This window comes from Serinus canaria, chromosome 13 (assembly GCF_022539315.1).
Source record: "Serinus canaria isolate serCan28SL12 chromosome 13, serCan2020, whole genome shotgun sequence".
In the NCBI taxonomy this organism is placed as follows: Eukaryota; Metazoa; Chordata; class Aves; order Passeriformes; family Fringillidae; genus Serinus; species Serinus canaria.
The window spans coordinates 225406-239509 of record NC_066327.1 but is presented as its reverse complement, the minus strand read 5'-3'; the positions used below and the strand labels follow the sequence as shown (position 1 = coordinate 239509).

Below are 14104 nucleotides of genomic sequence, written 5' to 3'. Positions count from 1 at the left end.
GCAGTCGAGACTGTTAACTAGTAAATCCTATCTGTAATGTGATCATTAGAGTGAACATCAACAGAAGCCAGTAACTCAAGTGATTTTCCTTATATTTGTGAGCAGTTTCATTCTGTAAATATCTCCTTTCACCATCCAATAAACATCTCTAAGATGGTAGCAGAAGGAAGGTGAAAACTTATCCCTGGTTTTGAGACTGGATTTATTTACAGGAATTTAAATCTCTACTCCTGTTCCTCTAAATTCTCTTTAATTCTGCAAATATCTTACTTAAGCTTTAGAGTCTTTGCTTCAAAGCTATACAAGCCTGCAGAGACTCCAAGCATGTGCACTCAGCTTTGTGCTCCAGAACTGTGTGTCCCAGAAAGGCATATGCATGAAACAAATAATCAAACAGTAGGAAAAACATTTCACTCCATTTTCTGGAATGTCTGCAATTATAGGAAGGAAAGAGAATATTAGAAAATAGAAGAAGAAATGAGATCATTTTGGCAGTGTCTCCACATTTACGTGGACCATGAAATGTACATCAGGTCAAGGCTCTCTTACTAGTACAAGAAACATTCAGTTAACCAATGTGTAGTTCTCTGGGAACCAGGCTTAGAAACCACCCTAATATTATCTTTGTTCAAATTTAAGTCATATTCTGCTGTCTTTTCCAGGATAGAAACTAACACCTCTGTGTCTCTGAGTTTCTCTCTCCCCACTGCAGGTACCTTCACACCCTTCACATGTTAAATAAATAAAAATGTTATTTACTGAAAGATCAGACTCAAAATCAGGGAAACAGGAGCAAAATAGAAAATTTACATTACTTTGCCCTTAACAATTGTCACTTTGTTTGATGTAACCTCAACCTGATGAAGGATGGGCACCTTGCCCTCAACCAAAATAAAGGACACATTTCAAAGTGCACACAGGATTTTAAACATCAAGATTTGAGCAGTTACTGCTGACATCTGTTCACTCTCTACAAAATCTTATTGTAAACGCTGCACTGACTCCTCAGGAAGGTGATGCTTATTTCCATGCACACACAGCCCAGCCTAGCTCTATGGGGTTCCAGCTTTCTCTGCCCACTCTGGCACCAGAGTGGACACACTCAAACATTTCCATTTGTGGATGATCACAAATGTTCTCATTGGAGCCCTCTGACCACTGTCTACAACCATTACTGATCTCAAAACACCCCTGTGTTACGGTCTCTGTGCTGTCTGACACTGCAAAGCAGCAGTCACAACATGAAAAATGGTGCCTTAGCTATGCCCTCCCACTCTCCTAAATCTCACATGATTGGGAGCCCACTCATAGTGCTTACAAAATACAACAAAACTGAATCACAACAAGCAGGCCAGTGACAAGCAACTAACTTAGGCAAAACTCAACATCTCTTAACAGCTATTACACAGAAAAGGACAGCAAGCTGATGAGGATGCCCAAAGGTACTAATGCAGCTTTGGCAGCATCATGTCCTCGACCTGCAGACTGGCAAATACAGAGCAGCAGGTGCTGTGAAGATGCAGACCCGGCACTTGCACCAGGTCACAGGGAAAGCACAGATGAAATCCGATCTCCTGCAGCATCGTTCCCACCTCATCCTGCCTCAGCAGTTGAATTTACAAGGAAATTAAAGCTCGTTAAACAGATTGCTCTATATTCATGGCTAACAGGACAGAAATATTAAGTAAACGAATGTGATTTGTGTGGGCATCTGCAAGGAAGCCTCTCTTCATGGGAACAGGGAAGAGGATCAAAGGTGCACTCAATTGTTTCTGTTTATTCAGGAATTCAGTGGGGTTTGAAACTTTCTTGCAGGTGGAAAACACTACCAGACATATATGTCCCTTGCATTTATTTATAATTGTTTAACTATTTTAAACTATTGTTTCCACCCAGAATTCAGGCATATTAACTGAAAATAGAGGGTCTGATCCTAAACTATACTGATATTTAGGGCACTGATCTCCAAATGGGAGCATGTCCCTCCAGAAGTGGACAGATGCTGACAAGGGGGAGCAGCAAAGCTGTGCCTGTGCTTTTCAGCCCTGCAGCCCATGAGCTTCACCTCGGCTCTGCCACACCCCAGCAAATTCCAAAAACTGGCAGCCTGGTTTTGATCCAAATGGAGGTTAAGAACTTTTACCAGGTCATTACCTCCATCAATAATTTCTAGGCAACAACTCATAAGGGGACAGTTTTGCCAAACACAAACAATGGAAAGAGCTATAACAAAATTCATTCCAATTCTAAGCATTTCCAGAGTTTCCAAAATATCTCACAAATTCCATGGGGCAAAGAAAAGTTTCAGGTTTGAACCAAACTTTTAGTCTAACAACTGATAGGCTTTGTAGGTTTTACAAACCAGTATATGCGCAACATGAGAATGCATTTGCTTGAACAGATGCAGCCCCACGTTTACCCTGCGGAGCATTCACCTGGCTGTGATTGGGCTGTGAGTGACACTCAGAATGACACAGTGGTCTCTCCTTGCATTGCTGAGCAGCCACAGCAACCAGCACCTGAGGAAAGTGCACCCAGCATGCTCCTCTCCTGTGCTATATGAACTTTTGAACTGCAAGTACTTCATCTCCATCAATAATAAGGACAGAAACAGAAAAGACAGTATCATCTACAAGAAATACAAATGTAGTCATATAAAGTGCTATAGCAGATGGCATTGCCCAGAAAATACCTGATTAGAAAATTCCCTGCTTTTTACTTCATACTTACCTGGAGGGCTGCAGTGAGCCAGGGCAGCCCAGTGCTCAATCAAAGAGGTGATTAGAAATGATGGAGCTCAGCTGTAATGTCCTTAACTCTTGCCAAGCAGAGGATGCCAAATTGCTAATGTAAATAGCCCCTTTTGATGACTTAAAGCCCTGGAAATAAAAGGCATTTTCCTGAAAGCTCAGTCTCTGGTCGACTTTCTGTCCCAGTACCAAATCTGCTCTGCATGCAGGTCCAGCTGCTAGCTAAACAATCAGGACAGGACCTTTTGGGATCAGATTTCCTTTGCAGAACTGCACATGCTTGCCTTTACCCATTGTGAAGTATATACAAATGACCACCCTGGCAGAATTTTCCTCATGCCCTACTGTAGCTGTCTTCCCAGCTGTCTGCAGCCTGGCTAATTCTGTATGCACAAGACTGCAAATGAGACCTTCTGTCAGCTCCCATGTTAAAATATTGGTTAAATCAAAAGCCATGTTACAGGGATTCGGCTCCACATAAGGACATGCCTTCAGTTCCTGGGGTGCCAGTATCACAGTTCAGGGTCATGTTTGACACTCCCAGCGAAGTATGTAAACCAGTGTGCCAATTCAATTACACTGGCTTATTAGGATTAGCAGGCAACAGTCCTCTCTGCACTGACACAAAAGTTTCTTACTTCCCAATTCTAATTTCCGTGTACTGCTCCCAGTTCAAATGGCAACATGGTCAACAAGTCCTTTGAACTGTGTGGATTAGGAATGCAAAGGGGTGCTGATGCTCCCCACTGCACCACAAAGTTCACCTGCATGGGATGAAACAGTTTCCCTAAGGGAAACTGTCCTTTTCTGCAGATGTTTGCTGGCTCCCAGCATTTTGCAGCTGAAGAGCTAACAGCATCATCCTTTACATGGCTATGTGCACCCCACAGGGAGCAACCCTCAGTTCATGCAGTTTGATGTGCTAAACAGAGGCCTTGCCTGAGGTTTCAGCTGATTATCAAAAAATCTATGGGGTTGATGTGCAGAATCACTCACTAGAATAGAGCAACAGCAGCCTGGGAAAATATACCTGGGAGCTTGGCCCTGAGCTGCAGGCAGCAAAGCTACAATAGCTGTCAAAACATTTGAGCTGTGCTTCTGAAACCATGCTGTAGCTAGGTAAATCTTGTGAAGGTGGCTTGTTTCATCCATATTTTTTTTGCATATAAATTTGACAGGCAGAAATATGTATTTTGTCAGAGCTTTAAAAGCCCCTGATGTTCAGCACTGATCTCTGGCAGGCTATAATTTGGCTCTCCCCTCCCAGTAACACTCTCCTGTTCCACTAAGGAGCCCTCAGTAAAGCAGTGCCATGGTCTCATGGATTACCTAGAAAACTGCCTCCAGCAGCACAACATGTATCCTGACAGCCTTGCTCTCCCTTAGCTGTTCTCAGCCACAGTATAAAATGTCCTATGCCTACAGACTGCAGCTGTGGCCATCTACAGAAATTTTGGGCACTTCCCAACCAGCCACCCACAAAACAAGTTTGGGAGAGAAGGGTTTTTGTGAAGCAAAAGAAAAGCAAACACTGGTGTGTGTGAAGAGCTGTAGTTGTTAAATATGTCAAGAAAGTAATGTTTGGATTGAGGGAAGTCAAACAGATGTTGTAGAGCTGTGCCAGGAAAGGATGACTCTGTTACCCTTTTTGTGTCTTCCTTAAAACACCCTGGTACCAGAGCCAGGCCAGTTCCCCTCCTGCCTGCTCACCCTCGGCCTGCCTGCAAGTACAAGCTCAGCCCCGCAGGCAACTCTGCTGCCCCACGCCTGCCTGCTAGCACAGTCCTCCCTTGCCTCCTCCAGACCCACATTCTGCCCATCAACCTCTAATCAATTGTACTGTGCTTTGTTCAAACTCTTCAGAGCCTCTCTGCACTGAGCAGTGCTGGCCGAAGTAAGGTAGAGACGAACTGACCACTATCTGTATCCTTTTCAGTCTGGACAGACATCACTACAGCCACAAACACAGACTGGCGACATCTGGACACAGTTGCTTTCAGTTTTGACTTGCCTATTTTGAACACATGGATGCAGTTTACACTTTTAAAAATTTTTTGTTAAGTACAATCCATCTTATAATAACAGTTACTCCCCCTCCTTCTGGCATCTCAAACAAATAAAAGGAGAAAAATTAAATACCTTGCCTGGAATCCCAAACATATTTTGGTTAAAAATTCTGCTGTGCTACCATACAGCTGTTACCTGCATTTCTTAGTTGGTACACAAGGCCATTGGGGCCCTTCCTGCAGGGATGGTAGGAGGTGCCTAGAGCACTCTACACCTGCTGGAAAACGCCCCTCAGAGAAATGCAAAAGCTTCTTACCTTATAAATACCCGTGGTATGAGCAGCAACAGGACACAGAGACTCTGAGCACATACTCAAACTTTCTGTGTCTCTGTGTTATGACATTCTCTGGATAATGCTTTTGAATAAGAAATAAAACACTAAACATAATCACAAAGATCTGTTACCCACTGCAAGAAAGTCACAATCACACTTACACATTCACATCTAAAATGACAACAAATCGCAAGCCAATTTATTTACTTTGGAAAGTTTCAGGGAATAATTATAACTAATAACAATTTTGAATAATGAAACATTTCAGCTTAAAAATTGCCATATTTGAAAAATGTGTAAATCTTCAGTCTTTTTAACAAAGCTTAAATAAATATGAAAATAAAGTATTTGATCAGGGGTTTGTAAGTGGAGAAATAGAAGATTTTTATTTTCCTCTTACACTTGACTAAAATCAGAATGACTGATAACTTTCCTTTGCTCACCTTACCCTGTTTTTTACTTCAATTTTTTCTTCAAAAGATTTGTACAACCCTTACTGACTCTCTTTATATATGTGATGACATTAACAACTGTAAAGCCAGGAATTACTCAAAACTTCTGCAATGTCGGGGAAGGGAGACGCCGACACCGGATGGCTCATCAGCGAGACTCGGTTATTTAGCCATATAGTTCTGATTAAATACATTTTATAATAGCCTCATACATATTGCAAAAGCCAAGCTCATTATTGGTTAGCTCCTAAAGGTCAGCTCCTCCCTAGTTGACATTCCTGTAGTTTGTCTTGCTTATCTTTGCAGTTAGCTAGCTACGTGCTAGCTATCCTTCTTTCTCGTCCTACTTTTTCGCCCTGTTTGCTACTTCTCACAGAGTTCCCACTTCTCAAGGATACCCTGCCCCCAAATCGGCCTTTGTCTCACACACTGTCTATTCATAATAAATCTATCTGGCTATGCCCTCTCTCTAACAGCCAGGCCTGAACTACGCTCTCCACACTGCAATGTATTAAGCTTTTCACATCTACAGCATTAAATATTTTCAGTTGCAAAATAATCAACTGCTTCCTAGTGCCCATTCCAAACATCAAATATCCAGTAACGCACACTGGAAGAGGTAGTAATGACAAAGACTGGAATATTGCCAAGGCTGAAAGTTAAAAGTTAGAATGTATTTTCTGATTTACTCTTTTGAATTACTGTGGAAAAAAATGAAACTTCAAAGCACTGGCCTGTAGAGCTGAAGTCTCTGATCCCTTCTTTTCTTTGTGGTGGGATTTCATGGCTCTGCATGGACATGCTGCATGCACAGAGGCACACAGTACCTGTGCCCATAGGCAGGAAATCAGCACACATGTATGCTAATGTAACATAGAACACTCTGTAGTGAACTTTCGTCCATCCATTTTATTTTATTTCAAACCTCCAAGCTGTGTCTGACTGCAGCATTTCAGGCAGGAGCTGTATGCCTGTGGGAAGCAATTGGGGGCACACATAGCTTATTTTAATTTTATCATTGCTATCTACTTCTACCAGCTATTTGAGATCACTCTGCCACACTGCCAGGAGTCACTTGAAGGCAAAGGAAGAAATTTAGAGCTAGCAACTGCATGGGAGCTAAGGAAATTTTGGCTGAGAGATGGAGGAGCGGGGAATGGAAGTAGTCACGAGTCTGTAAGACCTCTAACCCCATGCTCAGGTGAAGTCTGGTTGGTAGGACTCAGGGAAGCCGGCTGCAAACAGCTCCCTCACCTCTGAGCTACCCATCATAGGTGTGTCAGCCCCATGGCCAGGATGTTTGGCTGCTGTGACACTGAGCAGCCTCCTACACACCTCTCTGCACTTCAGAGAAACCAAAATGCTTTATGCAAAGATGCATGTTCTGACAAGCACTTATTGGTCGCCACAATTTTTCCAAATTGTTTCTGATTTGAATGCTTACATCAGTTTTGTTGCGGAGTGCTGTTCTGTACACTCTCTACAAAGGTAATTCCCTCGAAAAATCTGCCTGTCAAATCCTCAGTTTTCAGTGCAGGCAGACAACCATGGACTTGACATGCCAGGATGTATCAGATGACAATCAGACAAGACTAGGGAAAGAAAGTGAAGTGTCTGTGCCAAATATTGGCTCTTAGGCACAGCCAGGAGAAACCAAGTAAGCCATTTCTTCCATTCTCTCAAGCACCTGCTCAGGTCTCCAATCAAGGGAAACAATACCGTCCTCGTTCTAGAAAGAAAACAGATGAGCACTAATCTTCTCTCTATTCGGAAAATACCAAGAGCACAGTCTGAGTCTTTAGAACACATGTATTTGTTCACAATAGTGGCAAGCTCTCAAATTTCTTTGAGGAACAGAAAGAAAGTAGAGAAGGGAAGCTTTCAAAGCTTTTCTTTTGGAACAGGATGTACTGGGCAAAGTAAATAACAACGCAGCTTCCCTGCTCAAATCTATCATCTCCATTCCATGTCTGTACTAAGGCTGAAAAGGGCCTGCTCCTTGAAACACTACTGAATCACTTTTTCACCTTTTGAGCAGAGAAGCAGGTTGTTCTAGCACAGAGAACTGAAAGGGGACTGTCATGACCCAACAACCTTAGGAGCTCGGGGCAATCTGATATTCTTATGAAGATTGCAAAGTGAAGCAGAGTTGGTTACCTGGTAAGTAAACCACTTGAAAATACAGCTGGTCAGGCACAAAATCTGATAATTTTGGATAATAAGCCATTTCAAAATAAAGCCTAAAAATTACTCACTATAAGAATCACACAACTGACATTTTAAGCAAAGTAAATTTCTGATGTTAGTTCTAGCAAAATTAAACAAATGTGCCAGACTCCTCTTGCTAGTTAAAGTTTGGGTGGTCTTTGATCAAAACATGGTTACTCACATTTAAGAGAGTATGATTATCAGCTGAAAATGGTGCTGCTTGCTGCTGCTGTCAGGATCAGAGCCTGTAGCTCTAATCCAAACAAGATTCAGGTATTGAGGAATATTCAAGTTATATTTCACTTTCACTGGGGGAGGTAGGGGTGAGTGCATATTTACAGAACAAACAAAAGAACTCAGAGGTGCAGAAAGTAGTCAAAACTAGAAATTCCCCCTGCTTTAGCAATCTGCTAATTCAAACGTTTCCATGGCAAATACGGAAATGGCTGAATCTAGCTACAAATTTGATCATGATTGGATGCAGGCTGGAAAAACAAAAAAATTTCTATTTCTGCATCTAATTGAAATCAGAGATGCATTTGTGTGTGCATTATCTGCTGTGCTGGCCTCTGCTTTTTAGTGCTGCAGTTTTGATGGGTTTTTTCAGCTCATTTATTGATTTATTCCTTATGTTTGTAAGAGAATATGCAATCAGCTAAATAGACTCAAGTCCATCTCAACCATCTAAGCACTAGCTACCAATGTACTAGAGAGAGGACCAAATAGTCAGCTTTGTTGACATTTGGTTCACAATGAGCTTTGAATTTACTTCCTGATCCCAATACCTGAAGTTCCTGTATCTTTAGGGTTTTTAAAGTGACAGTAATCCCAGAACCAGAGGGTAAATAAGGTTGGATGGGACCTCCAGTTCCCTCTTTAAGGCAGGGTTAACTATAGCTCAGGATTGTATTCACTTGGATTTTGAGTACCTTCAAGCTTGGAGACTCCACAGTCTCCCTGTGGGGTCTCTTCCAGTGTTCAGTCACCCTCTTAGTAATTTTTTTTCCCCCCGTAATGCTTAAGCAGAATTTTTTATTTCAGTTTGTGCCCCTTGGCCCTTGGTCAGCCCCTGGGCACTAGGGAGAAGAACCTGGCTCCATCACCTCTACTCCCCCCTCTCTCAGGTATTCATACACTCTGATTAAGACTTCCCTAAGTCTCCTCTGCTGCAGGCTGGACAATCCCAGCTTTCTCAATTTCTCCCCTGTATGTCAAATGCTCCAATTGCTTCATATTTGTCATGGTCCCTCAATAGACTCAGCTTAGTACATTCTCATCTCTTCTGTCATGGGGAGTCCAGTGCACCAGACACAGCACTGTAAATGTCTCACCAGTGGAAAAGCATCACCTCCCTCAGTCTACTGGAGAAGCTCTGCCAAGCACAGCCCAGCAGACCACCAGCCACCCTTGCTGCTGGCTCACTGTCAGCTTGTCCCCAGGACCTCAGATAGGCTCCACCAGCATCCCAGGAATGCTGGTCTGACATACAAGTGAAGTGAACGTGGTAGAAAGAGGTATTATCTTTTAGTAGGTCAACTCAGAGTGCTGGAAAAGGCAGACAAGAATCCCAACAGGAAACAATTCCTAATGAAATGTACAAATAATTGGTGGAACTGTCCTGAGCCACTCCCAAAGTGAACAGCACAATCTCACAGACTGTTGGGGGACACTTCAGTGAACAAGGAAAGCTTCTGCAGCTTTACTGATAGGATTGCAAGTCTAAGAAGCAAAAATCTTTATCTTGCAGGACAGTGCATGTGGGTCCCAACCTACCAACACAAAATGCCCATTTATATTGGATTAAGTTTTTACATTTGAGCCAAGCGAATTATGTCTTCCTGTACCAATGCAAAATGCTGTCCTCTCCCAGAGACAAGGTCTCATGCTTGATGGATCACTGCTCTCCGCTTGACAATTTCTGTGTCACTCCTGCCTTTATTGATTCAGGCTCCCCATTTTCATCAAAACAAGCAGTTTAATCTTGTATTCTTGAACAGTGCTAGTATGTCCTTTCCAACCTTTCTGCTCACAGCTGGAATAACCAAACCAGCCCCCCATCCCACTGCCAACACCCCAGACCCAGCCACAAGCAGGACATGAGGGCGAGCAGCACAGGCAGAGCTGGAAGGGTTCAGCATGGGCCACTTGCACTCACTCTGCGCCCTGACCCACCATGGGCTTCCTAGTATTAACTGATCTCTGGAACTGCCTCACTTTAGACATGACCTGTGTATTTTCTTGAAACAATGCCTGTTTTTTGCTTTTACTTTATTACAACAGAGAATCAGAGCTTCAGACACTGGTGTGAACTGCTCCACTTGGAGGAGCACATACTTGCCAGCATGAAAGAGCATTTGCAGAGGTGTGGATCTAGCCCTGTTACAACTATTTCTCCGGGTCCTTGTTTTACCTACTACATGAGGTCCTGAAATATTCAGATAAACACATAATAGATAAATATAATAATTAATAAATAATAATGTGATAATCTAATAATAAAATAAACACTACTCAATCAAAGATAAACTTAGCAATAGCCAATGAAGCAGTGGCACCCAGGCACCACTAGCCAGCTGCCTTCTGGCAGAGAAGCCCCCACATCAAGCTGCACCAACAGTCTGTGGCAAACACTGGGACAAATGATCCTTTCCCTGCTCAACACTTCGGCAAGCACAGCCAGTGTGCTGGGGCCAGTTTTGGACTCCCCAGACCAAGACAAACTTGAATATGGTAGAGCATGGTCTGGTAGAGGCCACCAGGATTGTTGAGGGTTGGAGGAGATGCCAAGAGAACATGTGGGCAGCACCAAGGAGCCAAGTCCATCATGTAGGGGTGATTGACTATTTAACTGAGAGACAAAGAACAATTTCAGATTGTATTCAAGCCCAGCATTAGTGTTTCACTGCTCACAAGGTGAAGTGCTAACAGTTAGTGTAAAACACACTCGCAAACTACACAGATAACACATCAGAGCCAAGAGGATATAACTCTGGGAACACACGTTTTGATATATATAGCTGAACAGCCACTGCCAGCAACCATCAGCAAGAGTGAATTCCATTGTATAGGTTAAAATGTGTGACCATATCCTGGATTTTTACTGCAGGTGACCTCCAACAAAAAGCAATGGCTTCCATCCACTAGAGCACAGAGCCAATCACAAGAGAACAAAGTCACAGAGAATGGATATGTTCAGACAGAAATTATCTACATTTAGTGGAAATCAGCTCCCAGGTTCCTCGCAAGTGGACAAGACACCTCTTGGTGTCACAGCAACCACCATGCCTAGCACATCCTCTTCAGTTCTTCTGTACTGCAGTGCCAAAGCACAGGTTTCCCAGCTTCAGGTGTAACTCAGTGCTTAGACAGTTACACAGCTATTCTTACATTTTAAGTAAGAAATGGACATCATACATGTCCCAAACAACCATACAATTATGGGGGCATTACAGTAACACAGAAAGTTGAACTATAAACTATGTACACACACTCCAATGTAAAACATTACTCTACAGTATCAGGAACACAGACTCACAAACTTGCCACAAAAAAAATCTCACAGCCATTGCCCACTTCTCTTTTGCATCATTAATTGGTGTTCAATATTTCCTAAGACAATTTCCAACTTAAATTGCAAGAAAATCCATACCAACCTGCAGTTCAAAACCATGTATTTGAACTGAGCAACAGATCCAGTGGAAATAGAGACCTCCCTAGAAAGAGACTCTAAAATGCAGAGTTCAGGCAGGGAATATTTCTAAATAGCACAAATATTGCTAAAGGTATAGAGTTTTTCCTTTTGTTTTTAAAAAATACTCGTTCTGTAAGGTCTGGATGTGCCCTTGACAGTGCTTTCAACTTTCTGCTCTGGAATCTTCAAATTAACCCTGAAGAAAATAGAGCAAAGCTCCAGCAAATACTATTCAAATCAGACCTCCTGAAAAATCAGCATTTACAGGCAGTATTTATGGATGTAAGGACCAAAATCCCTGGAACTGCTGTTTAATTTCTCATTTTTATGAGCTCCTGTTTCTCTCTTTTACAAAAACATCCTAATTTTTTTCCCCTCTTGCTAATCGCTATAAAACACACAACATTAGTATTGCATGCTTGATGCTGGATTACTGAATATGCAACCCTAACTCTAACAATACTTCCGGAGACAGAAACCCGAAGGTATTGGGAAGAATTTGCTGTATATCTACATTTTATTCCCTCTCCAAAGGGTTTATACAGCATGGGATTTGGAAATAAACAGGTCTCTTCTGCAAGTGCTCTGCATATGATGCCACTGAGTTTCTCTTCCTCATATATGCCTGCATTAAGGATTAAGGTATTTCAGATTCTTTTCAACCCCCAAGCCCCTCCACAGCAATTTCCTCATGCCCACATGTTTTCTCCACCACCTAGCATCCCACTCTCCTCTGCAAATTACCCCTCACAAAAACACTGCCAGGTTACTTGCAAGTGGCACATGTTCATTTTCTCCTCCCTTCCCCATGCAAATATCTCCCACAGCAAATAAACTAAAGGGACAGGAAAAGCATAGCAGGAGGTCTTACCTTTTGATGGTCTTCTTTGTTTCGTTTGTAGAGACGAGAATGTACCCATGACAGCACCCATTGCAAAAGCCACTCGAGAGTTTTTGGGGAGAATTTATTTTTGCTAGGATTTTTTTTATTCCTATTACCCCACCCCTCCACTGACAGTGAACAAAATCTACGTGAAATGCCCCCAAGAACAAAACAAAACAGAGAAAGACCAGACAAGAAAGAAAAGAAGGAAGGAGGAGGGAAAAAGCAAAGCACTGCAGCTCGGCATTCAGCAAGCGTTAAGCTTTGAGGGTTTTTTTTAAGTCAACACACATGCACTGACTCACAGCCAGCTGCACTGTTATTATTCAAAACAGCTCCCCATCAAAATTTAAATGCTAGGTAGATTCCCTCAGACCAGAGCTGGCAGCAGATGCATCAAAATATTTACTGGAGCACAGCCACATAAACACACAGGCTAATTCTTCCTCCCGTTCCCTTATGGCTCCAACCAGCAGCCTGTAGGTCTAGCATGGGAGTATCAGCACAGCTCTTCCAGTGAATACTAAACTGGAGTCCTGCAGACACGCTGAGGATCTCAGGGGAAGCTGGGACTTTGGGCTGGATACCAACTCGGAACGAAGAGAAATCTTCTGAGTGGGAAGCAATAGTGAGCAAGGCATCAAAGCCCCAGCTGCACAGACTGTGTGCTCCTGCTAATTAAAAGTCTGACAGAAAGGTAGAAAGCAGCAATCTCCAACACTCTTCTCAAGCAGAAAAGTCAAAGAAAAATTACTAAGTGCAAAGGGGGGAAAGCAAAAATTTCACCGCAATCCTTATTCTTCATATCTTTTCTCAAACACCAGAAAGACGTGCAAGAAAATTAACTTATTTTTCTGCCAAGTATATATGTGCACATCCCTTTCAAGGATATTAAAAGAAAAAGCTGTTGAAACAAAGCTCTACAAACATCAAGTGATTAGGAGGAGGTAGAGCAATTCCTAGCATTTTTTTCAGTTCTGTCATATTTCAAAAAATCAGCTAGACATTTAGTTATGTTTTCTCAGAAAGTGAAATAGTAAGTGCTTAGGCACAGAAGGTGTTAAATACTCTGAGGCAGGTCTCAAAACCCAAATTAATTTGCTTCTTGCACATGGTGACTGAGATTAGGGAAGCATTTGTACAAATACTGTATTTTTCAGAGGAAATTCAGCACAGAACAAACCACCTTGTCTCAACAAGTTTTCTTAGCTTTCCTCTAACTTTACAGTAGAGTCCCTCAGATGCAGATCCCAGCTCCCCAAATGTTGGTGTCCCTGGAGGTACAACCCTGCCTTACCTGTTGGTCACCTGCTGCCAACATCTGTCTCTGCATGCACAGGTGTATTTGCATCCTTACTGTATACAAGCAGAGCTTCCCCTTAGTTTCTAGTTGCAGAAGGCATTGCACAAAATAATTTTATTTTTATTGTTTCATAACTCAAAACACATCAATTGAACTTTTTGTGAGAAATGCCTGGAGAAAGGTACTGTTTAAATACCCAAGTCCTGAGATGAAACACATCAGTTGGCAGGGAATTGCCCAAGACTGGAGGTACACAGGAGCCTTTGTCATAGTGGGAGGACCCTGTCCTAGTTTATGCAACTTTCCTTGCCTCCCATCCAGTCCCTACTCCTTCCCCCAGGCTGGCCACAGCTGAGGTCCTACTGCCCTTGCTTCTCCACTCATCCTGTTCCCAGTGGGGTCTCTCAGACTACACTGATCTGCACCAGGCACTGAACAGCTGTGAGAGATTCTTAAGCTTTTTTAAAATTCAAATA

The 14104-nt window shown here is 42.6% G+C and overlaps 1 protein-coding gene across 1 annotated transcript in view; it reads right to left on the bottom strand.

The window, feature by feature from the left end:
* LOC103823772 (Kv channel-interacting protein 1) overlaps nt 1-12823 on the bottom strand; it is a 174090-nt gene extending 161267 nt beyond the window's left edge. Inside the window, exon 1 of the mRNA XM_009098917.4 lies at nt 12314-12823. Coding sequence (XP_009097165.1) covers nt 12314-12374 — 61 coding nt within the window. The 5' untranslated portion in view covers nt 12375-12823. The remainder of the gene's footprint in view (nt 1-12313) is intronic.
* Between the last annotated feature and the right edge of the window lie 1281 nt (nt 12824-14104).